General features: G+C 39.6%; 2 protein-coding genes across 9 annotated transcripts in view; one reads left to right on the plus strand and one right to left on the minus strand.

Moving 5' to 3' along the window:
• abcd4 (ATP-binding cassette, sub-family D (ALD), member 4) lies at window positions 1–17,555 on the plus strand. 7 transcript variants are annotated; one of them, XM_047388979.1, is made up of 20 exons: window positions 1–19; window positions 550–602; window positions 798–916; window positions 1,176–1,303; window positions 5,379–5,518; window positions 5,715–5,831; window positions 6,453–6,578; window positions 6,866–6,916; window positions 7,997–8,091; window positions 8,174–8,295; window positions 11,904–11,995; window positions 12,081–12,170; window positions 12,286–12,491; window positions 14,072–14,163; window positions 14,305–14,341; window positions 14,593–14,654; window positions 14,750–14,802; window positions 14,900–14,976; window positions 16,328–16,443; window positions 16,993–17,555. In XM_047388979.1, the coding sequence occupies exons 2-20, from the start codon at window positions 562–564 to the stop codon at window positions 17,092–17,094; spliced, it is 1,866 nt and encodes a 621-aa protein (XP_047244935.1). In that variant the 5' UTR covers window positions 1–19; window positions 550–561; the 3' UTR covers window positions 17,095–17,555. The 7 variants fall into 7 exon arrangements, 5 of the variants coding, with proteins under 5 accessions (XP_047244935.1, XP_047244934.1, XP_047244933.1 ...); XM_047388978.1 differs by lacking the exon at window positions 1–19 and adding an exon at window positions 174–467; XM_047388977.1 differs by lacking the exon at window positions 1–19 and having other exon boundaries at window positions 174–602.
• LOC124882536 (acetyl-coenzyme A synthetase 2-like, mitochondrial) overlaps window positions 17,333–25,909 on the minus strand; it is a 20,772-nt gene continuing 12,195 nt past the window's right edge. For both annotated transcript variants that reach the window (XM_047388976.1, XM_047388975.1), the window contains 6 exons: window positions 19,652–19,764; window positions 19,063–19,189; window positions 18,831–18,958; window positions 18,514–18,577; window positions 17,894–18,015; window positions 17,333–17,807 (listed from right to left, as the gene is read on the minus strand). In XM_047388976.1, the coding sequence (XP_047244932.1) occupies window positions 17,643–17,807; window positions 17,894–18,015; window positions 18,514–18,577; window positions 18,831–18,958; window positions 19,063–19,189; window positions 19,652–19,764 (719 nt within the window). In that variant the 3' untranslated portion in view covers window positions 17,333–17,642. The remainder of the gene's footprint in view (window positions 17,808–17,893; window positions 18,016–18,513; window positions 18,578–18,830; window positions 18,959–19,062; window positions 19,190–19,651; window positions 19,765–25,909) is intronic.

The raw sequence follows: 25,909 nt of genomic DNA on the forward strand, positions 1-25,909 counted from the left end.
TCTTGGCCCACAATAGTAGGTCCGTTTTGTACCGATTTTTTTCTTTCTCTTATAAGCAATTATAATATTCAGTGTTGTGATTTTATTAGAAATTTAAATAATAATAATTTATTAACAATGTTTTACTAAGGTTTAGTTTATTTTTTTGTCAAAAAACGGTTCAAAACGTTTATTTTGAAAAACTGAAGGGGAACCCGGTAACCCGGAAGTCAGCAGGACGATAGTAACCGGCCAAAACATTTGCTTCTAGTAGAAGCGGAGGAGTGACAGTGAAGTCGCAGCACGGACATAACCGGGATAAATCAGACTCTCATCTAAACTACCTACGCTGCCTTAAAGCAATAATAAGGGACGCGATATAAGATCCATTTGTAGAGATGTGTTTGTAGCTGGACTTCCTGGTTGCTGCGTCTGGATGTTACGAATCTGTTGGTTTTTAGATTATCTGGAGCCCTAGTTGCTCTCAGGTTAGCCTGAACTGATCTAGAACATTCAATTGGAAACAACAACAAATGTGAGCTGTCATTTTAAAGGGGATTTTTTTCCCAGCTGCTGGTTCAGATGCCTCGCCTGGAGAAGTCAAAAGGAAAAGGGACAGATAGGTAAAAATCTAAGCCATATTTACATGATGGAGACGTAAAACTTGTGTAACTACAGAGGTCCCACTACATGTCTTTTTAAATGAAGTTTGTTGTTTCTCCCTGCTGCTCTCAACAAGTGTTCGGTTGTTGTAAGGGGAGATGGAGCTGAGGAAAATCCAGTTAATATAATCTTTTATCATCTTCTCAATAATTCAGGCCAAAACTAGACTGGAGGTTTGTCCAGAGGTTCTGTGGAATCCAGAGGGTTCTGTTCCCATCATGGACCAGTCAAAGTGTGCTGATGTTTGGGACGCTCCTTGGTGTCACTCTGACAGGTAGTTATGAACCCATTTGAGCAACAGCAGACTGAAAGAGGAAATAAATTGTTGCAATCAGATCACACTGGCTTTGAAACGGCTGAAATTTCAGCTTCTTACTGAAGAAAAGTTCTTCCTTTTTTCTGGTTGCAGAAAAATGCACATTGCATTCATTTTTTTTGCTGACTTTTAGCTTAGACTGTTGCTCTTTTATGAGGTCCTGACTGACCTGTCTTTTAACATGGCAATGTGCTAACACACCTTTTTCCACCATCAGAGCAGCTGATCATTTACCAGGTGGGCGTCCTCCCCAGTCACTTCTACAACGTGCTGGCAGACAAAGATTATTCAGGTTTCAGGAGTCTGGTGGGAACAGCTATGGTGCTCATTTTGCTGAACTCCACAGTAAGTTGATGTATAGTGAGAGGTGATAGTAGCCTGTTTTCTCTCATTCCTGCGACCAAATGAGAATAAAGTGACACGGATTGATTTTCTCATTATTACAACTGGAATTTGGCATCTGTCCAAAGTCAGCTGTTTGTTTCCTTTATCTTTTAAACTGTCTGCAGATTTAAAAAAAAAAAAAAAAAGCTCTTGGGGCAGCTGTTTGGAGAAAGCTTCACGTTATTCATGTTATCGATATAAGACTGAGTAATCAGTTATACGTGTATTACTGATGCAAACAACTTTTTTCTTTATTATTTTTTCTCACTATTCATGCTTCATTCCGTTTTATTTAGTTGTTATAGTCATGTTTCTTCAGAAATGGATTTTAAGGAATAAACATGTTCCAAAAGTGGATAACATAATAATTAGGGGTGCACCGATTGCGGTTTTCGGTTGATCACTGATCTTTAAACAGCCTGACCTGCCAATTCCGATTTTGGCCAATACTGATTTTTTTTATCACTGTCATTGTCAGGGGTCATAAGGTCACAATACACCTTCAATGCTCCAATCTTGAACAATACCCATGAAACTATACAAACTTGTTTTAATTGCACATGAGGTAGTGCTTTCAAATATAAATTAAAAGTTTAGAGCATTGCTTTCCAAACTACTAAATTAACAAAAACAAACAAACAGTCTCTTTAGTCTTTAATCACATTTTCAGAACTTTGTGGAGTTGGAGAAGATTGGTTTCACATGTTAGTATCAGATGATTGCCAATCACCTATAATTAAGGAAATTGGTGCCTTATTGATGCACCCCTATATTAATATCTTGAAATATTGTGAGATATTACATGATTATGTGTCCCATTTGTATTTTAAGCAGGGGTTTTATTTTGTCTGGGAAGGTCTTGAATTTGATCTATATATTTTCCGGGTCTGGATAAGTATGGAAAAAGAAAACGCATTAGGGAGAAATATATGCATTTCCAGACTTTATTCTGTGTCAATTCAGTTTCAATTCAGTTTTATTTATATAGCGCCAATTCACAACACATGTTGTCTCAAGGCACTTCACAACAGTCAGGTTCATACATTCCAATTAGTCCTTATCATTGAACAGTGCAGTCAGAGTTAGTTATTTATTCAAATTGGATAAAAAGTTTTTCTGTCTAAGGAAACCCAGCAGATTGCATCCAGTCAGTGACTTGCAGCATTCACTCCTCCTGGATGAGCATGTAGAGACAGTGGACAGTCACTGGTGTTGACTTTGCAGCAATCCCTCATATTGAGCATGCATGTAGCGACAGTGGAGAGGAAAAACTCCCTTTTAACAGGAAGAAACCTCCAGCAGAACCAGGCTCAGTGTGAGCGGCCATCTGCCACGACCGACTCGGGGTTTGAGAGAACAGAGCAGAGACACAAAGAGAACAAAGAAGCACTGATCCAGGAGTACTTTCTATGGGAAGGAGAAGTAAATGTTAATGGATGTAGCTCCTTTAGTCGTTTCACCTAGAAAGAAAGAACAGATAAACTCTGAGCCAGTTTTCAAGGTTAGAGTCTGAAAGAGAGCACATATAATTGGTTACAGTAAAAGCTCAGTCAATTGCCATGTCTAGGAGAGAGAAAGGGTTAAACACTGAAAGACAGGGCTATGTGGATCATCTGTAGAAGATGAGCATTAAGTTGTTGCCAGCAGAAGCTTGGACGATTCCCCTCTCCAGAAAGGTGTCACAGGTAGATACAGAGTCAGGCCAGGTGTAGCTTCTAGGAAGAGAATAGAGAGAACAAAGTTAAAAGCTGAAATAACAGCAAATAATGCAGAATTAGAGAGTAGTGTGAGAATGTAGCGAAGAGGGTGAAAGTGGTCGTTATGTCCTCCAGCAGCCTAAGCCTATAGCAGCATAACTACAGAGATAGCTCAGGATAACCTAAGCCACTCTAATTATAAGCTTTATCAAAAAGGAAAGTTTTAAGCCTAGCCTTAAAAGTAGACAGTTTATCCATCTAGAGCCCACTGATGGTCATTGTTATACTAAAAACCACGATTGGGATACCTCTCTCTGTCAGATTGACCATAACCATTGGAAAAGAGAAGGGGTCATACAGGTAGCAGAAATGGAGGGTGTGTTTGCACCTCAACCATAACTGAGCCGGTTTAGGCTAAACCTGACTCCCCCTTACTCCATCCAACAGGGAGGGAAGAAGGCTCCCTCCCTCCCTGATAACCTAAGCCACTCTAACTATAAGCTTTATCAAAAAGGAAAGTTTTAAGCCTAGCCTTAAAAGTACACAGGGTGTCTGCCTCACGGACCAAAACTGGGAGCTGGTTCCACAGAAGAGGAGCCTGATAACTAAAGGATCTGCCTCCCATTCTACGTCTAGAGACTCTAGAAACCACCAGTAAACCTGCAGTCTGAGAACGAAGTGCTCTGTTAGGAACATATGGAACAATCAGATCTCTGATGTATGATGGAGCTAGATCATTAAGGGCTTTATATGTGAGGAGGAGAATTTTAAATTCTATTCTGGATTTAACAGGGAGCCAATGAAGGGAAGCTAAAATAGGAGAAACATGATCTCTCTTTTAAATTTTCATCAGAACTCTTGCTGCAGCATTTTGAATCAGCTGAAGGCTTTTAACTGCATTTTGTGGACATCCTGATAGTAACGAATTACAATAGTCCAGCCTTGAAGTAACAAATGCATCGACTAGTTTTTCAGCGTCACTCCTGGATAGGATATTTCTAACTTTGGCAATGTTCCAGAGGTGAAAGAAGGAAATCCTAGAAACCTGTTTAATATGGGATTTAAATGACATGTCCTGGTTTTTACTTTATTACCGGAGGTCAATTTAATGCCATCCAGGTTAAGTGATTGACTAAGCAGTTTCTTTTTTAAAGACTCCGGTCCAAAGACGACAACTTCTGTCTTGACTGAATTTAGAAGGAAAATTTAAAGTCATCCAAGTTTTTATATCTTCAAGACATGCTTGTAGTCTATCTAACTGGTTGGGCTCATCAGGATTCATGGATAAGTAAAGCTGAGTATCATCAGCGTAACAGTGAAAAATTATCCTATGCTGCCTGATAATTTGACCTATTGGAAGCATATATATAGTAAAGAGAATTGGCCCAAGTACTGAACCCTGTGGTACTCCACAATTAACCCTGGAGTTTAAAGATGATTTATCATTTACATGAACAAACTGGAATCTTTCAGACAGATAAGATTTAAACCAGCCTAGCGCTGTTCCCCTGATTCCTACAGCATATTCCAGCCTTTTTAAGAGAATATTGTGATCGACTGTATCAAATGCAGCACTGAGATCTAACAGAACCAGTACAGACACAAGTCCATTATCTGAGGCCATAAGAATATCATTAGTGACTTTCAGCAGAGCTGTTTCAGTGCTATGATGAGCTCTGAAACCTGACTGAAACTCTTCAAACAGGTCATTGCTGTATAAATGCTCACACATTTGATTAGCAACTATTTTCTCAAGAATTTTAGATAAGAATGGAAGATTGGATATAGGTTTGTAATTTTTCAAGTCATCTCGATCAAGGGAAGGTTTCTTAAGTAATCTGATTGTCCCATCCATCCATCCATCCATCCATCCACCCATCCATCCATCCACCCACCCACCCATTTGTCCATCAATCTGTTCTGTCAATAGATTTTGCAGGTTTTATATTTAAAGCCATAAATTTTTAAATGTATGGCTTTTAAAGTGTACATTTTTATTTACACTTTAAACTGGTGTGAAAAGAGACAGGAAATCTGTTTAAGGTATGATTATTTTGAGTGTTACTGAGAAAATTGAACACCTCATGTTATTACTGTATGGCTCAAAGGTTTGCTATAAAATTGTCTAATCGCTGCAGCTCTGCCAGGTCAGCCTGACATATTTTTTTATATAATCCTTTTACACTCTTGATTGTGTTCACTTGGATTCCCAGCCTAACTAACATGACCCAGCAAAATACTTTAATGGATTTAAACTCTGTCGACAGATGGACATATCTAATACGTATCTCTTCCACTATTTTTATGTTACTAGTTTGTTTTTTGTTTTTCTCTTTCAGCTTAAAAGTCTTGACCAGTACATTTGCAATCTAATGTATGTCAGCTGGAGGACAACCCTGACTGAGAGCCTTCATTCGGCCTACTTCCAGGGCAGAGTCTATTACATACTAAATGTGCTCAGAGAGGACATAGATAACCCGTAAGCACAAGGATTTTTTTTTTCATAAATTTCTGCTACTTAAATAATGAAAATATGCATGAACACATATAAATATGTTACATTTTATGTTGCATAAGAATCTTGAGCAGTATTTTTAATCACACAATCTTGTGCTTATTAGAATATAAGATGGAGTTCTTGGTCTGTGCCTGTTTTGTTTCTGTGTAACTCCCAGAGACCAGCGGATCAGTCAGGATGTGGAGAGGTTATGTAAGCAGATGAGCGCGATGGCCAGTCGCTTGATCGTCTCACCGTTCATAATTTCTTACTACACCTACCAATGCTTTCAGAGGTTGGTGTGCAAGAAGACAATACACTAGAGTAACAGTGTACATTTCAGACTAAATCTGGTGCTCAGGTGCTGTTAAACTTACACTGTAACGGTATGTGCTCACGGTGGTATTGCAGACAAAGCCACGTGGTTTTAATCATATGTATTATATGAAAAAAAGGAAAAGAACAGCAGAATTATATCGAAGTAGCTGGAATGTAAATCTGAGGAATCCAGGCAGAATCTTTGAGCTGAAGCTTTTCTCCAGGGAGAAATTTGCCAGACTTTTTCCCAGCAGATCGTAAAAATGCTTCTAGAAATTTTATTATTTTCTTTCACAAAGTGTTTTCTCCAGGTACTGAAAGCAAAGGTTTACACATGTTTCACATTCTTGAAAATGTTATTTTATTATTTTTCGTACTCAGTTTATTGCTCTCATTGGTTATGTGTTTTTTATAATTAGGTTGTTTGCAAATGAAAGTGGTCCTGTCTCAATAACAGACTGGAAAGCAGGAACTGGATGCAGTTTTCGTGTCTCTGCTCCAACTCTGAAAATATGTTCCACCTCTCTGAATCTTGGTACACAATGTAACAGATTCCTAACTGCATTCATGTTTAAAAATAAATTTCCTTTGTTTGCAGCACTGGTTGGATTGGTCCCGTGAGTATCTTTGGATATTTTGTTGTTGGAACAATTGCCAATAAAATTCTTATGGGGCCCATTGTGTCGACCCTGTTTGAGCAGGAGAAACTGGAGGGGGACTTCAGGTAACGTCTACACAAAGTATTGTGCACACAGTGTCTCAAGTGATGAATGCACACAAGCTTTTCCCAGTCCTTGTTGCGGAGGAAACCAATCGTTTGTTAAAAGGAAGCATCGGTGCACTTTGGCACGTTGCTTTTTTTCTTCTAAATTACACAGGAAATACATCAGCTTGAAGTTTTAGGTTTTTTATTTTTTTTAGCCACATATAACAATCAAATTCTGCATTATAGTGTAATGATTGGATGTGATAAGAGTTGTACTGACACAAATGTGCTGATTTATTTTCCAGATTTAAACATATGCAAATTCGTGTCAATGCAGAGTCTGTCGCTTTTTATAGGTGAGTCAAAACAAGCCCCAAAACCCACAACTCATTTGTTTAATATTGCCACGCAAAACAATCACACTCTCATCTACAGCATCTTCCTAAGCTATCCTATTTATTCCTTAGAGGGTGATTCTACGTGTTAACTCAGATTTGAGCTTTTACCTAAAAGTTCAGATATGGGCAAGATTGCAGCTTCATTATTAAGCCTTTGACATCCACAGATGGAAGCAGAACTACATAAAATAACGTTTTTCAGCACTAGTGGTCTTTATTTTGTAATTTCTTGAACGTATGCAGACAGAAAAGGGAGTAAATGAGGTGGAAGACATGCAGCACAGGTTGCTGTGGCCAGGACTTGAACCAGGGGAGTTGAGGGCCAAAGCTTCTCTATACATGGGTCACACACTCTACCACTGTGCCAGTGCTGCACCCCCAAAAACTAGAGATCCTTTCAAGACCCTTGAGTCAAGCCAATCTTGAATAGATATATTTGGACACTTAAATCTGAAGCTTTTGGACTGTAGATTAGATTGAGTTTGTCAGGACCAGCCTTTGCACTGGCAAGTCCCAGTCGATTGAGGAAAATTAAAAATAATAAATCAGCAAGTAAGCTCAAAAGTCAAACATATACTTTTTAGGAAATGTTTTTATTTATGTTCTGTACACTACCTGATCAAGTATATTAACAAAAATATTGTTTAATAAATCCTTTATGCATCAAATCAGACAAACTATTAAAAGTACAAGACGTCAAACCCCTAATGTGTTTAAAAGGTAATTTACGATGTCTTTAATGAAACCCCAGAGTACTACAAACTTTGCAATCTTTGGGTTTAACTGCTTGAGCTAAGTCAGTATGGCCCTTTGGACACAACATGCTTCCCGTCCCTCATTTAGACACCTTTAAAGGACATTTCTAAGGGACTCCTTAGCTCATGCACCATCACACTCCCAGTTTCTTATTTCAACCTCCTGCTCTCAGCCCTTCACTTAGATGATGTGTTCCTGTGCTGAAGGACATTCATGCATGTCTGTTTAAATTGTCCAGGCATGAAATCGCAATAAAAAGCAGGCTGTGTGTCGTTTTGTCAGAGCTGGTAAAGTGGAGCACATGAGAACTGACCGAAGGCTGCAGGCCCTGCTGCAGACCCAGAAGAGCCTCATCAACAAGGAGCTCTGGCTTTATAGTAAGAAAATCAGCTATTAACACACATTATTCCATGAATATTTTAAACTTCTTGACTTCACCTGTGACTGTTTCTGTCACAGTTGGAGTGAACACCTTTGATTACCTTGGAGGGTTCCTCAGCTACATTATAATCGCCATTCCCATCTTTACTGGTATTTATGATGGTCTCAGTCCAGGTGAACTAAGCGCACTCATCAGCAAGGTGGGCCTGTTTTTCCTAACTGCTCATGGAGACCTTTTTCTTATATCATGACCTTTTATAAGCACAGTTCTGAGCATGTAAGACCAAGCAGCTGCAGAAATGTTTTCAGTCTGTCCACTAGATGGCAGCTGAACTCTTTCTCTAGCAATTTAGGAGCAAATTGACCTCTTAAGTATTTTTTGATGTATTGCAATAGCACCACAACACACACACACACACACACACACACACACAAACACAGGTCCTTCTCAAAATATTAGCATATTGTGATAAAGTTAATTATTTTCCATAATGTCATGATGAAAATTTAACATTCATATATTATAGATTCATTGCACACTAACTGAAATATTTCAGGTCTTTTATTGTCTTAAGACGGATGATTTTGGCATACAGCTCATGAAAACCCAAAATTCCTATCTCACAAAATTAGCATATCATTAAAAGGGTCTCTAAACGAGCTATGAACCTAATCATCTGAATCAACGAGTTAACTCTAAACACCTGCAAAAGATTCCTGAGGCCTTTAAAACTCCCAGCCTGGTTCATCACTCAAAACCCCAATCATGGGTAAGACTGCCGACCTGACTGCTGTCCAGAAGGCCTCTATTGACACCCTCAAGCAAGAGGGTAAGACACAGAAAGACATTTCTGAACGAATAGGCTGTTCCCAGAGTGCTGTATCAAGGCACCTCAGTGGGAAGTCTGTGGGAAGGAAAAGGTGTGGCAGAAAACGCTGCACAACGAGAAGAGGTGACCGGACCCTGAGGAAGATTTTGGAGAAGGGCCGATTCCAGACCTTGGGGGACCTGCAGAAGCAGTGGACTGAGTCTGGAGTAGAAACATCCAGAGTCACCGTGCACAGGCGTGTGCAGGAAATGGGCTACAGGTGCCGCATTCCTCAGGTCAAGCCACTTTTGAACCAGAAACAGCGGCAGAAGCGCCTGACCTGGGCTACAGAGAAGCAGCACTGGACTGTTGCTCAGTGGTCCAAAGTACTTTTTTCGGATGAAAGCAAATTCTGCATGTCATTCGGAAATCAAGGTGCCAGAGTCTGGAGGAAGACTGGGGAGAAGGAAATGCCAAAATGCCAGAAGTCCAGTGTCAAGTACCCACAGTCAGTGATGGTCTGGGGTGCCGTGTCAGCTGCTGGTGTTGGTCCACTGTGTTTTATCAAGGGCAGGGTCAATGCAGCTAGCTATCAGGAGATTTTGGAGCACTTCATGCTTCCATCTGCTGAAAAGCTTTATGGAGATGAAGATTTCATTTTTCAGCACGACCTGGCACCTGCTCACAGTGCCAAAACCACTGGTAAATGGTTTACTGACCATGGTATCACTGTGCTCAATTGGCCTGCCAACTCTCCTGACCTGAACCCCATAGAGAATCTGTGGGATATTGTGAAGAGAACGTTGAGAGACTCAAGACCCAACACTCTGGATGAGCTAAAGGCCGCTATCGAAGCATCCTGGGCCTCCATAAGACCTCAGCAGTGCCACAGGCTGATTGCCTCCATGCCACGCCGCATTGAAGCAGTCATTTCTGCAAAAGGATTCCCGACCAAGTATTGAGTGCATAACTGTACATGATTATTTGAAGGTTGACGTTTTTTGTATTAAAAACACTTTTCTTTTATTGGTCGGATGAAATATGCTAATTTTGTGAGATAGGAATTTTGGGTTTTCATGAGCTGTATGCCAAAATCATCCGTATTAAGACAGTAAAAGACCTGAAATATTTCAGTTAGTGTGCAATTAATCTAAAATATATGAATGTTAAATTTTCATCATGACATTATGGAAAATAATGAACTTTATCACAATATGTTAATATTTTGAGAAGGACCTGTATATACAGAGCCTTGCGAAAGTATTCGGCCCCCTTGAACTTTTCAACTTCTTGCCACATTTCAGGCTTCAAACATAAAGATATAAAATTCTAATTTTTTGTGAAGAATCATCAACAAGTGGGACACAATCGTGAAGCGGAATGAAATTTATTGGATGTGTCAAACTTTTTTAACAAATAAAAAACTGAAAAGTGGGGCGTGCAATATTATTCGGCCCCTTTACTTTTAGTGCAGCAAACTCACTCCAGAAGTTCAGTGAGGATCTCTGAATGATCCAATGTTGTCCCAAATGACTGATGATGATAAATAGAATCCACCTGTGTGTCATCAAGTCTCCGTATAAATGCACCTGCTCTGTGATAGTCTCCGGGTTCTGTTCAAAGCGCAGAGAGCATCATGAAGACCAAGGAACACACCAGGCAGGTCCGAGATGCTGTTGTGGAGAAGTTTAAAGCCAGATTTGGATACAAAAAGATTTCCCAATCTTTAAACATCCCAAGGAGCACTGTGCAAGCAATAATATTGAAATGGAAGGAGTATCAGACCACTGCAAATCTACCAAGACCTGGCCGTCCCTCTAAACTTTCATCTTGAACAAGGAGAAGACTGATCAGAGATGCAGCCAAGAGGTCCATGATCACTCTGGATGAACTGCAGAGATCTACAGCTGAGGTGGGAGAGTCTGTCCATAGAACAACAATCAGTCGTACACTGCACAAATCTGGCCTTTATGGAAGAGTGGCAAGAAGAAAGCCATTTCTCAAAGATATCCATAAAAAGTCTCGTTTAAAGTTTGCCACAAGCCACCTGGGAGACACACCAAACATGTGGAAGAAGGTGCTCTGGTCAGATGAAACCAAAATCAAACTGTTTGACCACAATGCAAAACGATATGTTTGGCGTAAAAGCAACACAGCTCATCACCCTGAACACTCCATCCCCACTGTCAAACATGGTGGTGGCAGCATCATGGTTTGGGCCTGCTTTTCATCAGCAGGGACAGAGAAGATGGTCAAAATTGATGGGAAGATGGATGGGGCCAAATACAGGACCATTCTGGAAGAAAACCTGTTGGAGTCTGCAAGAGACCTGAGACTGGGACGGAGATTTATCTTCCAACAAGACAATGATCCAAAACATAAAGCCAAATCTACAATGAATGGTTCACAAATAAACGTATCCAGGTGTTGGAATGGCCAAGTCAAAGTCCAGACCTGAATCCAATCGAGAATCTGTGGAAAGAGCTGAAGACTGCTGTTCACAAATGCTCTCCATTCAACCTCACTGAGCTCCAGCTGTTTTACAAGGAAGAATGGGCAAGAATTTCAGTCTTTCGATGTGCAAAACTGATAGAGACAAACCCCAAGTGACTTGCAGCTGTAATTGCAGCAAAGGGTGGCGCTACAAAGTATTAACACAACGGGGCCAAATAATATTGCACGCCCCACTTTTCAGTTTTTTATTTGTTAAAAACGTTTTACACATCCAATAAATTTCATTCCACTTCACGATTGTGTCCCACTTGTTGTTGATTCTTCACAAAAAATTAGAATTTTATATCTTTATGTTTGAAGCCTGAAATGTGGCAAGAAGTGGAAAAGTTCAAGGGAGCCGAATACTTTCGCAAGGCACTATGGTTAAAATGCGATATTTTCTGAAGTTGTGACCCAATGCTGCATTTTATTCTTCCATTAAATCAGGGAAGTTGTGTTTTTTTTACTCTATGGCTCTGATACTTTCTCCTCTTGTTTATATCCAGAATGCCTTTGTATGCATCTACTTGATAAACGGCTTCACGCAGCTAATAGACCTGTCAACGACTCTGTCGGATGTGGCGGGATACACCCACAGGTATCACGCTGCAAGCCTAACGACAGCAAATCTCTGTGGATGGGATGCAACCTCCCGTCTCTTAATCTCTGTGTGTTGTGGTCAGGATTGGGGAGCTGAGGGAGGTGATGGATGACATCATTCGCAAGCAGTGCGATTATGACCCTGCGTCTGGGGAAAGCTATGACTTCGACAGGTTAGAGTGAGCGGTTTTACACAAACACAAAAAATACCACTAATACAGCGGAGAGTGGATGGAACAGTACAAAAATTTACCTGCATTTCTGTTTTACATAATCTCCCCAATACAGTGACTTCAACGTCCACGCGGGCCCTGTGGATACAGCCTTCATCCTGGACCACCTTTCATACAAATCTCCGTACTCAGACCAGCTCCTCGTGGAGGATCTGAGTCTAAAAATCAGCCAGGGTGCTCATCTGCTGGTGGTGGGGAACACAGGCACAGGGAAGACGTCGCTACTTAGGGTCCTCAACCGTCTCTGGGAAGCACACAGTGGTGAGAAAGCAGGGAGGCTGATTATTACTGATGTTTTGGAGCCATTAGGATATCACAAATAACTCAAGAGACAAGTGTTTGCTTTAACTGTTCCACATAAATCTGAAACAGAAAGGATTTGTGTCCACATGAGACACACTAGCGATATGTAGTAAAACAATTACCATCACAGGGATTCGATCATCACTTAAACCTGATCTTGCTGCAAGTGATTAAATGGCTTTTAATGTAACAGAGGTTCCTATTAGAATACATTCCTCACTTTAAAAATAGATCGTAATGTGAGGTGCTTTTTACTGTATAGCTTGATACATCCTGCACACAGTCTGGAGGTTCAGAACCTAAAAAACATTTTGTTGTGGAGGACTTTTGCAGCAGAAAGGTTTTGGCAACCTTAAATATTCCAGAATTACTTTAAATGTGGAACATCTTTTGAACATTGTCACCATTTGTTCAGGTTTTTTTTTACGTCCTTTCTAGCCTGGACCTGAACCTAGCATGTCTTAGTAATTGCCCTCGCAACTTTGCTGAGCTCAGTCGCTTTAAGATGTAGGTTTTTCAGTGTTTAGAAAAACCGTTTGTTAGGCCATGATGTTATTTTTAAGTTGCACTTTAACATGTTAAGCTGGTCTCTTGTTCAGGGTCTTTTTAGGTGGAAAACAGAAGACATAAAAGGTTTATTTGGTGCAATGAAAGATAAAATAAATTATGTTTATTTCTCTGAAGGCTGAAATAGTGCTTACAGCAGAGCTCACCAAACCTTCAGCCACACAGGCCAAAATCGTCACCTTAAATTAGAAATAAAAAACGTATTGTATTGTGAATTCATATATTTTTAGTTTTACTCGCTCCTCAATAAATAAACATGCAGTCATTAAGTAAAAAAATGCTCCTTTTCTAAAAATGTGATGAATAGGTTAGCCCAAGACTGCTTTTGTGTAAATCTCACTGGAGGCCTAAAATTAAAATGGAAACAAGAAGTGTAGTTAGTAAAATACTTTGTTGTAAATTTTCAATTTCAAGAGAAATAAAGTCTCACATTACCAAACTATCATCATCTGCATCAGTATGCAGGTGGGCCAAATTTAAAAAAATCTTGGATTGTAGTTTGTGCCCTCACAAAATTATCCTGTGGGCCATAAATGGCCCGCGCGCCACACTTTGGCCACCCCTGGTTTGATGGTTTCCTACACACTCTGGAAAAGGATGAATTGGATATTATTTGAGTAGTTTCCAGGTCTAAAAAAGGTTGAATAATATTTTTATTTCCAGACTTTACATTCTGTCCCTTTCTCTAAATCTCACTTTAATCTATCCGCCCATGCTTTTGTTGCTGTTTTGTATTTAAAAGCCTGTAGTTGACAGAAAGCTCTGCATTAGGCCAACTGTAAAGTTTTGTATTCATTCTGTAATAGAACGAAAATGGGTGAGGAATCTGCTAATTTGTGTGTGGAAAAATCTAAAATATGTAGGACTTCTGCTGTAACATAAATGGACCCACAGCTACATGTAGCATTTAAATAACACAGCATTATAGGTTGCTGGTGCAATAATTTCCTTTCCTTTTTCTGTGCTTTTAGGTTTTGTCCAGATGACCACATGTTTTGGGCCTAGAGGAACCCTCTTCCTACCTCAGAAACCCTACATGACTGATGGCACGCTACGTGAACAGGTTACTCTTCCTTTGTGCTTACCCAAAATCCACAACTTGTTAAATAATAAATACACTATGCGCATGTGTGTGTTTGTGTGTGTGTTGGTGCTGTGTTATAAGTATAACCTCTCAATTTACTGAAGCTCTTTTCTCAAACAGGTGATTTACCCACTGAAGGATATTTACCCTGCATCAGGTAAATTATTATAATCAGTTTACTGTAACACAATAAAAAAATTTGAGAAATATATTGTGGAATAGAGGAATAAGCAAATATAAGTAGTAAAAAAGATTAGGGGTGTTTTGTTTATTACAAAGCTATGCACATTTCTTGGCTTGTTTTCATACTGAGAACATTCCCATGTTATCAGATTCTTTCTCAGTCTTATTGCTACTTTCTGGTATCTTTATTATTGCGACTAATATGAGACAATAATATTTATAAAGTCTTATTTTCAGGGTCAGTGGATGATGACAGGATTATACAATTCCTGGAACTAGCTGGAGTGGTGAGTAAAAGCCATATAATAATGAAAAATTTCTGAGATCTTGGGGACTTTGTTTATAACCTGATAATAAATCCAGCTTCCTATGTGCTCTACAGTCCAGCCTCCTGAAACGAACTGGTGGTCTGGATGAGAAAGTGGACTGGAACTGGTATGAACAACAAAATAAAACAAAAACTATGAAAATAAAATATATATATATATATTAATAATCATGGATCTTTCTAATATTTAGTTTATTCCTGTAGGTATGATGTTCTGTCTCCAGGTGAAATGCAGCGCCTCTCCTTTGCACGACTCTTCTACCTGCAGCCGAAATATGCAGGTGGGTTTGTATGGAGCTCTGCACCACAACAATAAATCATTTTAATGATACTCTATATGGACAGAGGTATTTGGCAACACTTGTGAAATAAAATAAATAAAAATAATAATTAGCCATGCAGTCTTTATTTGCAAGCCTTTTCTGATACAAAGTAAGCAATTCAGAAGAGCTTTGTGACTTAGAATAGGACACCATCTAAAGATCATTTGTGATAGTCTACGGTCAACTATAACTAATATTTTATTAGGTGTCTGCTACTGCTGAAGCGAGTGCTTGCCAGACCGGGACTGGACTTCAATTAGAGAAATGTTCCCTGAAGTGGCGCTTGTACTTCCCGTCTGTAGTGTGGCGGCAGAGTGCAAATTCAGCTTCCAGAAGAATATTGAAACGGCCTCAAGAAGATGTATGACATATAGCTTCTGTAGCAATCCCTCTCCAGACATTTGACTTACTTACATACAAGTGTGCAATTCAGGTCCATGCAGACCAGGAGGTAGTTGTGAGACTGTGCGTTCAGGTCACCTGAACTTCTCACTCCGGAGAAAAAGTTAATTGAATTTATCTGGTTGATGTTGATTCTCTGTTCAGCTTGTTCTGACTGAATATTAATTAAAATGAATGAAAATAAATTCTATGGAATTTTTTTATTATCATTTTTAAAAATAAACTGACGGGTAAAAATAGATTATAACCGGATTTTGTTTTACCCTGTCAGTCAAAATGACCGACAGCGAAAAAGTGTAGCACAACCTTTTCTGTTTGGGGGTCGGATCAGTGAGTCTGGGTTTGGTAGATGCTTGGTAATTACCTGCTAGATTGGACAGGACCAAATGTGCTGTTTGGTTGAGGAAGGATAATGGTATGGGACTATTTTTTTAGGGTTTGGGCTTCGCCCTTGACTGTATGTCCAGCAATGGACAGTCTTAATCTTTCAGAATAAAAAGATACTTTCAAAAATCCTATACTTCCAACTTTGCAGGAAGACCCTTCTGTACCAGCATGACTGCAGCAGTGGACAATACAGAGGTTTAAATTATCGGAGCGAAAAAACTTGCCTACATAGAACCCTAAACTCATCCTCATTGAGCCCCATTTGGATGAACAGAAATGGAGACCAACATCAGTGTCCTACCTCATAAATGCCCTAGAAACACTCAAAACTCTTATGGTAGTTCTTCCAAGTGAAGTGGAAGTAATTTTACCTGGAAGAACTGGGACCAACTCCACATTCTCGCTAATAATGGGATGGTTAGGTGTGGCCAACTACTTTTGTACATACCCTGTATTCTGATACATGGCATACAGTACTATTTAGAGGTATGAAAACAACTTTGCGTTTTTTATCCACCAGTTTTAGATGAAGCCACCAGTGCTTTAACAGAGGAAGCAGAGGCTCAACTGTACCGAACCTGTAAACAGCTGGGCATGACTTTGATAAGTCTGGGACACCGTAGCAGCCTTGAGAAGGTAAGCTGAACAATCGGCAGACATCCTGCAAATCATTTCTTTATACTTTGCTTCAAACATTTTGAAATGGCCTCAGTTAGTTGTTTTGGCTTTTCCTTTGGACCTTGGTGGCTTTTTTATTCATTTTTGTCCAGTTTTTTACTCGAACATAACAGCATATTAGGGAGTATGTGCCTAAAATGTGAGAAACGTTTTGTGTCTGGATCATTCATATGTCTGTGTTTAGGTGTTTAACAAACAAAACCACTTTATCTGAAAATGAGACAACAATGAAGCCAAAGTCAAATGAAAACTCAAGAAAGGAAGGAAGACAAAAAATCCTTCTGAAGGATTGCATGAAAATATGACTTTGAAGCAAAGTTAAAATAAATGAGGGACTAACTGACAACACTAGTAAATCAACCACCTAATAGGATATTTTGGTGAAATGATTGCCTCATCAGTCTGAAACCTCTTTAGTTTCCATTTCCTTTGTTTCTTCAGCTCTTTCTTGCTTTACTCTTAAATTTGGTGTCTGCATCATTAAACCTGTTATACCGATTTTCTCAGTACCACGATATGCAGCTGAAGCTATGCGGAGAAGGCCGATGGGAGTTAACCAAGTTAAAAGGAACCAGTGGGACCCTCAGCCTCAGACAGGAAGCCACGTGAACTCATTGACCAGCATTTAACCTCATTGCATGATGCCAGAGCACACTATATTCCTTAATGAATAACTATTTATCATTCAAATCCTCCTAAACAAGTAACGGCTCAGTCTGGCAGTTTAGAAGGACAGTGATCACACAGTTTGATTATTTCCTTTATATCTTGAGTCAATAAACAGTTTTTTAAAAATGAAGAAATGCAGTTTTTTTACTTAACAGAATAATTGTTTGAAGGCTTGAGCTTCAGAAACTGGAGCCAAAACAGTTTATTGTGTTGATGCTAATAAAGTAAAACAAAACATTTTATGTTCATTATTATGAAATAACTGTTTTTTGCAACAATGTCGTTCATAAACACATTTTTAGATTTCACAGTTTTAAAAAGATAAGTGGATTGTTGAAAAAGAATCATATGTACAATAAAATGAAACATTATGTGATTAAAATCATTTTTTTCTTCAAAAAGGCACATTGTTTATTGGGAATGGGCAAGTTATCCTTCACACCCTTCTTTACATTTGATTGTTTTCAGGAAAGTTACTGCAGTGGTTCTTATTTACTCAAGAGCTTTTCATGGCCTTTGAGGATTTCCTGAACCGCTCCAGGATCGTCCAGCGTGCTCAGGTCTCCCAAACCATCCAGGTCGCACTCCACAACTTTCCGCAGCACGCGCCGCATAATCTTCCCCGAACGCGTCTTAGGCAGCCGTTTAGCAAACTGCAGCACAGATATGACACAGACCAGGATACTGAGTAAAGCCAGCTTCAAATATGCTATTTAAAACCACCAGTAAGCTCATTTACCTGAATGAAGTCGGGACAAGCATACTTGGCAATCTTTTCAGACACCATTTTGTTCAGTTGCCTGGACAGAACGGCCTCCTGTACGTCTACACCCTTTTTCAGGACCACAAAGGCGTAAACTCCTAACAAATCAGAATAAACTGGTCTTTATGTCAGTTTGTATTCATGTTTTTTTCAGTTTACGCTCAGATAAATTTATGGGGGATGCCACTCTTACTGGCATGCCTGGTAATGAGAAGATCTATCATGCAGCAGAAGCATCTCTCACTGACTGACTAACAGGTGCCAAAATGGCAACCTTAACAACGATCCTTTTAAATTTATACTCCACTTTTAAATAAATTTAGCCTGAGTGTTGAGGAATGTATTCTTAGTAATCCATGGCTTCCTGTGTGTCTGGGGTATAAATATGATGTGACATAATGACCCATTTCTCTTCAAAATGGGAAATACAATAGAGCAGGCCATTCAAGAAAGGTAAATGTGTGAAAATCCTCACGAGTCAAGAAAACAGCTACTTTCCTAAACTCTACAGTCAGAGAAATAAATAAATGTTTTTAAGTTCTTTACACATCTTTAACTGAGGTGCCAATAAATGTGGAGGACGCTCTAGTACTTGCCTTGGCCTTTGATGTTATGAGAGTATCCAATGACGGCAGATTCAGCCACTGCAGGACACTTATTCTGCCACAGATATAAAAGTTTATTTTAATATTTTGTGGTTTAAGGAAGAGAATGACTTTGTGCTTCATTTAATAGTAATAAATATAATCATTTAGATAACTATATACCTTATGTTTACTATAAAATGGTCTCAAATTTAAATTAAACAATCTACTCCTGTGCATTTTTATTTTATTTTAAAAAGATTATATCCAAATTTGTTATGGGTTACCCAAATGATATTTGTGTTTAAGTATATTTAAAGTGAGCTCACCAATACGTCCTCTATCTCTGCTGTTCCAATCCTGTGGCCGCTGACATTAATGACGTCGTCGAGACGCCCTGTGATCTGGTAGTAGCCCTCCGCAGAACGATAGGCTCCATCACCGGTAAAGAAGTAACCTACAGTTTCATTACAAATAGTTTTTTTTCCCCTATTTGTGTGGAAAAATGGATGAAAAGTTGACTACAAGAAGGTGTTTGTTTCTGAACACGTCAAACAGTACCTGGATAAGGCTGGAAGTAGGTCTCAATGAATCTCTGGTGGTTGTTATGAATAGTTCTTGCCATACCAGGCCAGGGCTGAGCCATACACAGAGCTCCAGAGGTGTTATTGGAAGTCAGTACCTTGCCCTTAAATAAATAAAAAAAAAAACAACAAGCCTAATCTGTTAATGCAAAACAAAAAGCAACAGTGAGGTATAATCAGTGGATTTAGTAAAAGAAAATATATCAAGGACATTTTTACCACAAATAATGTAAAAATTGAGTTCCCGCACGTGTCAAAATATTAGTCATGCAACATAAGTGCTGCAAATGCTGAAGCTGTTTAATGTTTTTAGTTTGTGTCTGTTGTGAAAGAGGAAGAAAGGTCAGCTGAAATGTGTTACTCCAACTGTCTGCACAATCTGTACATTGCAAAAGCAGCCTCAACAGCATCAGAATAGTGAGAGCGGCGGGTGGGCATCAAAAGTGACACAGCTGGTGGAGGCTGTTTTATAATCCTAATCTGACCCGCTCCCAAGGCCACTCCCAGCCATGCGATAGTTGCGGGGGTAGGACACACACAGACGCATACGCTGCAAAGCAGTTCACCTCGGTGTCCATGAGCACCGGCTTGATGCCAAAGAAGGGTCTCATGGCCATCCCAGGGACAATCTCTGCATCTGGTTCTGATGGCTTTGGGGCGATGCAGATGCCACCTGTTTCTGAGGTCAAAACAAAACAAAGCAAAGGATAAATTAATCTTATCAAAACCTTGTCAAAACATAACAGCTGGGCTGCATGGTGGTGCAGTTGGTAGCACTGTTGCCTTGCAGCAAGAAGGTCCTGGGTTCAACTCCTGATCTTTCTGCATGGAGTTTGCATGCGTGGGTTTTCTCCGGGTACTCCAGCTTCCTCCCACAGTTCAAAAACATGACTGTTAGGGTTGGTTTCTCTAAATTGCCCTTAGGTATGAATGTGTGTGTGCATGCTTGTTTGTCCTGCATGTCTCTGCATTGCCCTGTGATGGATTGGTGACCTGTCCAGGGTGGACCCTGCCTCTCCCCATAACCCACTATGGAATAAAATGAATGACTGAACATAGCAGCTAACATAAAACAAACTAAGGTTTTATTCACTTTTAAGATTGCAAATAAATAAATTCCAACAGCTGGAGAGTATAGTAAAAAAAACATTCTGGGGGTATTCATTATTGTTAAATAAATTGTGGAACCAGTGGAGTGTGTTTTGTGCACATGATGTTGGATTTAACAGATTTTAGAAGTGGATAAACACCAGATCACTTTATGTTGAAACCATAGAATTAACAAGTATACTTACGTTTTACAGCGACTTCACAAAGATGTGAGACTGAATAAGTCAAGCTAACCATAGCATTATCACCCAGTGCAACAAGTTATTTAACCTATTTTTAGTCAGTTGTAGCTAAGATACTTCAAATGCTACAATAATAATTTTATTTGTGGGGTTTCTCTGGGTTTGGTGTTCGGGCGACGGTTACTTTTATTTTCCAACATATCTTTTTCCTCTGAAACCCAACACAAGATCTAACATTTGGGCCACTGTTAATTTAGTTATCTTTTCTCTCAATCTATTAATTTAAAAACATTTCTTTCTTTTAACATGAAATTACGAAAATCTAACCTGTAGCCATTTTTTTAACTTGTTTAACAATGTTATATTTATGAAAACCTAAAAGTGTCAGTTAAAAATTAACAATCACAACTAATCTAAGATTAAACTATAATGGTATTTTATATTTTGGTGTTCACATGAAAAATCTTAACACCAATATGATTTATTTATCATATTTATCTTTTTTATGGAATTTAACACAATTGTGCCATTCCATGTACACTTTTACTTCAAGATCTTTACCTATACACTTTCTTGATACGTTAAGAATACATATTAAGAGTAGCCTGTGTATCTTATAAACGTGACGCAAAAAAATAAATAAATAAACGTGATGCAGGAACGAAGGGAATACAAGTAAGAGATAGAGCTGAGTAACGGTTTGTGAATCCAGGCATAAGGCTTTCTCATGACTCCAGATGCATATTGTGGTATTACAACCGTACTAAGTAAATTAAACGCAATTAGAGCTTCCCAAGCCTCATGGGCTCTGGTAATCCACCTAGTGGTGGCACCAATGCTGGAGACAGCAGAGGGGGCCTGCTGTGAAATAGGACACAACAGATGATGCCACAATAGCATTAGAGACTTGTGTCCTGTTCACAGCCACTGTAACTGTGTGACTTGTGCTCAAAACTCACTCCCAGGGATAGTTTTGCATTTTATTACCTACCTTGTAGAAAGATAAAACTCTTGATAATGTTTACAGTAAATATACATTATTTACTTATTTAAGGGTCATCTTAGAAAACTGGAAACAGCCAGAAACCCCTCGATTAGCTTTCCCCTTAAATTATTTTGAACTATTTTGCTTTTTGAGACTTCCATGCCTTTCCATCTTTTCCCCTCTCCTGCCCTGGTTGATCCAACATGCAGATGCCAACAGTGGATAAAAATCTAATTTCCCCTCTAAACAGGCTACTTGTCGCCAGATCAACCAAATGGCCTTTATGAATAATGCCACTTAGCCCTAATTGAAAACATTAGTCCAGAAAAACACCATAACAACATAATCCTTTTTGCAGAAGTAGGGTATTTGGGTCATATCTGTGTCTCTAATTCTTAAGCTCATGATGCTCTGAGGTTTAATTATCATCAATAATTATAGTTTTTTTTACCATTTGCATGGTAATTAACACTGGTGTGCACCATTTGCTTATTATGCGATGTGATCAGGATAAAACACGGCATCAGCTGGGTACAGTGTTCATCTGCAAATTTGACGTTATAAGCAAAATCAGATGATTTACATGTTGTCAATATAGGCTACAGTTGTGGAGGCATAGAGGCTGTTTTCTTGTAAATTTAAAGGTCATCAAAGTTGAAAACATACAATTTAGAAGGTTTTTCTTGTGTCAGACCAAGTGAAATTCCCTGTATTTTGTATTATATGACATCCTTTTTACAGTACTATGAAAAAGTATTTACCCCCTTATAGATTTCTTCAGTTTTTTCCTTGTTAACTCATGAATTAGTAGTGATTGACCACATTTTTGGTTAAATTTCCTCAGCTATTTTCAGGCCTGATTATTGTCATACCTGTTAAATCAAGAAAGCATTTGAATAGAACCTGTCAGACAGCATGAATTAGGCTGAAGTATTTCAACAGCAACACATCATGCCAAGATCTTAAGAAATTCAAGAACTGGTGAAAAAGAAAGTCACTGACATCTATCAGTCTTGAAAGGACTAAGTCATTTCTAAGGCTTTGAGAGTTGAGTGACCCACATTTAGAGCAATTATCCACAAATGGAGACAATATGGACTAGTGGTGAACCCTCCCAGGAGTGTCCAGCCTCACAAAGGCTGTGGCGGTTCTGGGCAGGGGCCAACATGGGCCGGTGCCCCTGTAAAACTGAACCTGGACCCCCCTGTCCCCCCCAAATAACTATTATACAATAAAAATGCGTGTTGCACTTGATTCCATTCGAACCCCTTGGAGCGCTACACGCCAGAAGAAAATATGCCAACAGAATCACAAAATAAAAACTACCGCTGAGATTTAAGGTAAGCAAAACTATGTTACAGGGGTTGGACAATGAAACTGAAACACCTGGTTTTAGACCACAATAATTTATTAGTATGGTGTAGGGCCTCCTTTTGCGACCAATACAGCATCAATTCATCTTGGGAATGACATATACAAGTCCTGCGCAGTGGTCAGAGGGATGTTAAGCCATTCTTCTTGCAGGATAGTGACCAGGTCACTACGTGATACTGGTGGAGGAAAACGTTTCCTGACTCGCTCCTCCAAAACACCCCAAAGTGGCTCAATAATATTTATATCTGGTGACTGTGCAGGCCATGGGAGATGTTCAACTTCACTTTCATGTTCATCAAACCAATCTTTCACCAGTCTTGCTGTGTGTATTGGTGCATTGTCATCCTGATACACGGCACCGCCTTCAGGATACAATGTTTGAACCACTGGATGCACATGGTCCTCAAGAATGGTTCGGTAGTCCTTGGCAGTGACGCGCCCATCTAGCACAAGTATTGGGCCAAGGGAATGCCATGATATGGCAGCCCAAACCATCACTGATCCACCGCCATGCTTCACTCTGGGCATGCAACAGTCTGGGTGGTACGCTTCTTTGGGGCTTCTCCACACCGTAACTCTCCCGGATGTGGGGAAAACAGTAAAGGTGGACTCATCAGAGAACAATACATGTTTCACATTGTCCACAGCCCAAGATTTGCGCTCCTTGCACCATTGAAACCGACGTTTGGCATTGGCATGAGTGACCAAAGGTTTGGCTATTGCAGCCGGCCGTGTATATTGACCCTGTGGAGCTCCCGACGGACAGTTCTGGTGGAAACAGGAGAGTTGAGGTGCACATTTAACTCTGCCGTGATTTGGGCAGCCGTGGTTTTATGTTTTTTGGATACAATCCGGGTTAGTACCCGAACATCCCTTTCAGACAGCTTCCTCTTGCGTCCACAGTTAATCCTGTGATGTAGTTCGTCCTTCTTGGTGGTATGCTGACATTACCCTGGATACCGTGGCTCTTGATACATCACAAAGACTTGCTGTCTTGGTCACAGATGCGCCAGCAAGATGTGCACCAACAATTTGTCCTCTTTTGAACTCTGGTATGTCACTCATAATGTTGTGTGCATTTCAATATTTTGGGCAAAACTGTGCTCTTACCCTGCTAATTGAACCTTCACACTCTGCTCTTACTGGTGCAATGTGCAATCAATGAAGACTGGCTACCAGGCTGGTCCAATTTAGCCATGAAACCTCCCACACTAAAATGACAGGTGTTTCAGTTTCATTGTCCAACCCCTGTATTTGTGTAACTGTTATAAAGTAAGACTTCTGGTCAGGAAATGTTGTTGACTAACTTCATTTAATAGAAGCCAGATGTAAGCATAAAGGCTATCGTTATCACATACAAATCCAAGCAAGCCAGCACCTATCATATTTAATGTTATTCATGTTCTGGTTTGCTGATGTTTTGTATTCCACTCCATTGCTTTTTTGTCAATAGTTCAAATTGAGTAGAAAACAGGACATTATGTCCTACTTCTGCCCCCAAAAGAAAGTTGAGAATCACGAGGCAGAAGCAGAGATGTGTTGAGAGGCTGAGAGAGCCATAGAAAGAGATCCAGTGAACTTTGGAGTGTTTGCCAGTAAGGCCATAAAGCAGGAACAAGAGAACTATGAAGATCTTAATAGTGAAAATAGTGAAGAAGAACCTGAGGGAGACATGCAAGCAGAGTCTGTGTGTGTCTTCATAGAATATACATTTATTTACATGTATTCAGTTTCTCTTTCTCCACATCAGCAAAAGTAGAGAAGACCCACCAATGCAGCCGAACCTTAAATTGTTCCCAAGGACCTTGATGGGGGACAAAAGGAGGAGCTTCAAGGCAGCCTGGTACCACATTTACCCATGACTTGAGTATTCAAAAAACTCAGACTCTGTGCATTGTGCAGACATTTTAGCCTTCCTAATAGTCCAGACACTGTCTTTGACACACCATCCAGATTCAAAAAGTGCAATGCATGCCAGATCTGAGAGGCACAAACAAGCTATGGTTAGCTGGGGGGACTAACTGCAGCAGCTAATGCAACACTAGTAAATGTATTAAACAAGGAACACAGCAGACAGATCAGGAAAAACAGGGAATACTATAGGGGAAGTTCTGCTACTTACAGCCACTCTAAACATGGCCCAAAGAGGTCGCAATGAGGCTGTAGACTCCGATAACAAAGGGAGTTTTATAGCAATTCTAGAGACAATTGCTAACTATGACACAACTGTTTAAAATATGTTAACTTCATTTCATAATGCAAAGTACACAAGCAAAATAATATAGAATGAGGGTCTGAATCGTTAGGCAGACATGGTTCAAACTGAAATTACAGCAGAAGCGAAAACCAGTGAATTATTCAGCATCATGGCTGACAAAACAAAAGATGTACAAAAAAAGGAACAGATCTCTGTGGTGCTAAGGTATTACTACAATGGAGTTGTCCAGGAAAGTTTTCTCCATTTTGAGTCCGCCAAGAAGCTGGATGCAGCAGGTCTTAGTGAGAAAATAATCCACATGCTAGAAAGTCATGGCCTAGAGTACAAAGAACCTGGTAGGTCAAGCATATGAAGGGGCTTCTGTCATGAGTGGTAAGCATTCTGGGGTCCAGGCAAGAATCAAAGAGGAAGCAAAATATGCCTTTTACATTCATTGCGGTGGCCACTGTCTAAATCTAGTTTTAGTAGATAGATTAAAAGCTGCCCCAGTGGCAGGTTTGACTGTATCTTTATGTTGAACTAAACATGTTGAAGGCTTGAACACTATTGGATGTTTTATATTGTTCCCTTTACCAATTTCTTTGGACATTGTAAAAAACATTCAATAAATCTGAACTGCAACTGGAATACTTTTACTCTTGTATAGTTATTTTGAATGTTAGAACTCTTCTCACTCTCTTTAGTCAGTGTTGAATGTGGCCCTCTGACAACATCATTGGCCCACCAGTAAGATTGGTTTAGAACCACCAGTGCAGTAATGTACTCCAAGAGGAGTTCACAAAACAACCCCAGAATAAAATCGAAAGCACTGCAGGCTTCACTTGCCTCGGTTAAGGTAAGTGTTTGTGATTCAACAATAGGAAGGACACAAAATGGCATCCATATGAGAGTCCAAAGGTCCAAACCAGTGCTGACCCAAAAAAACCCAGAGACCCCTCTCAAATTTGCAAAAACA

Source organism: Girardinichthys multiradiatus, chromosome 15 (assembly GCF_021462225.1).
Source record: "Girardinichthys multiradiatus isolate DD_20200921_A chromosome 15, DD_fGirMul_XY1, whole genome shotgun sequence".
NCBI classification, from domain to species: Eukaryota; Metazoa; Chordata; class Actinopteri; order Cyprinodontiformes; family Goodeidae; genus Girardinichthys; species Girardinichthys multiradiatus.

What these genes read in the sequence shown, in the direction of transcription:
- abcd4 (XM_047388979.1), top strand. Translation starts at nt 562, where the DNA reads ATGCCTCGCCTGGAGAAGTCAAAAGGAAAAGGGACAGATAG. An exon ending in AAACTGGAGGGGGACTTCAG is followed by an intron (nt 6,579 to 6,865) that starts GTAACGTCTACA and finishes TTTATTTTCCAG; the next exon opens with ATTTAAACATATGCAAATTC. An exon ending in ACCGTAGCAGCCTTGAGAAG is followed by an intron (nt 16,444 to 16,992) that starts GTAAGCTGAACA and finishes CGATTTTCTCAG; the next exon opens with TACCACGATATGCAGCTGAA.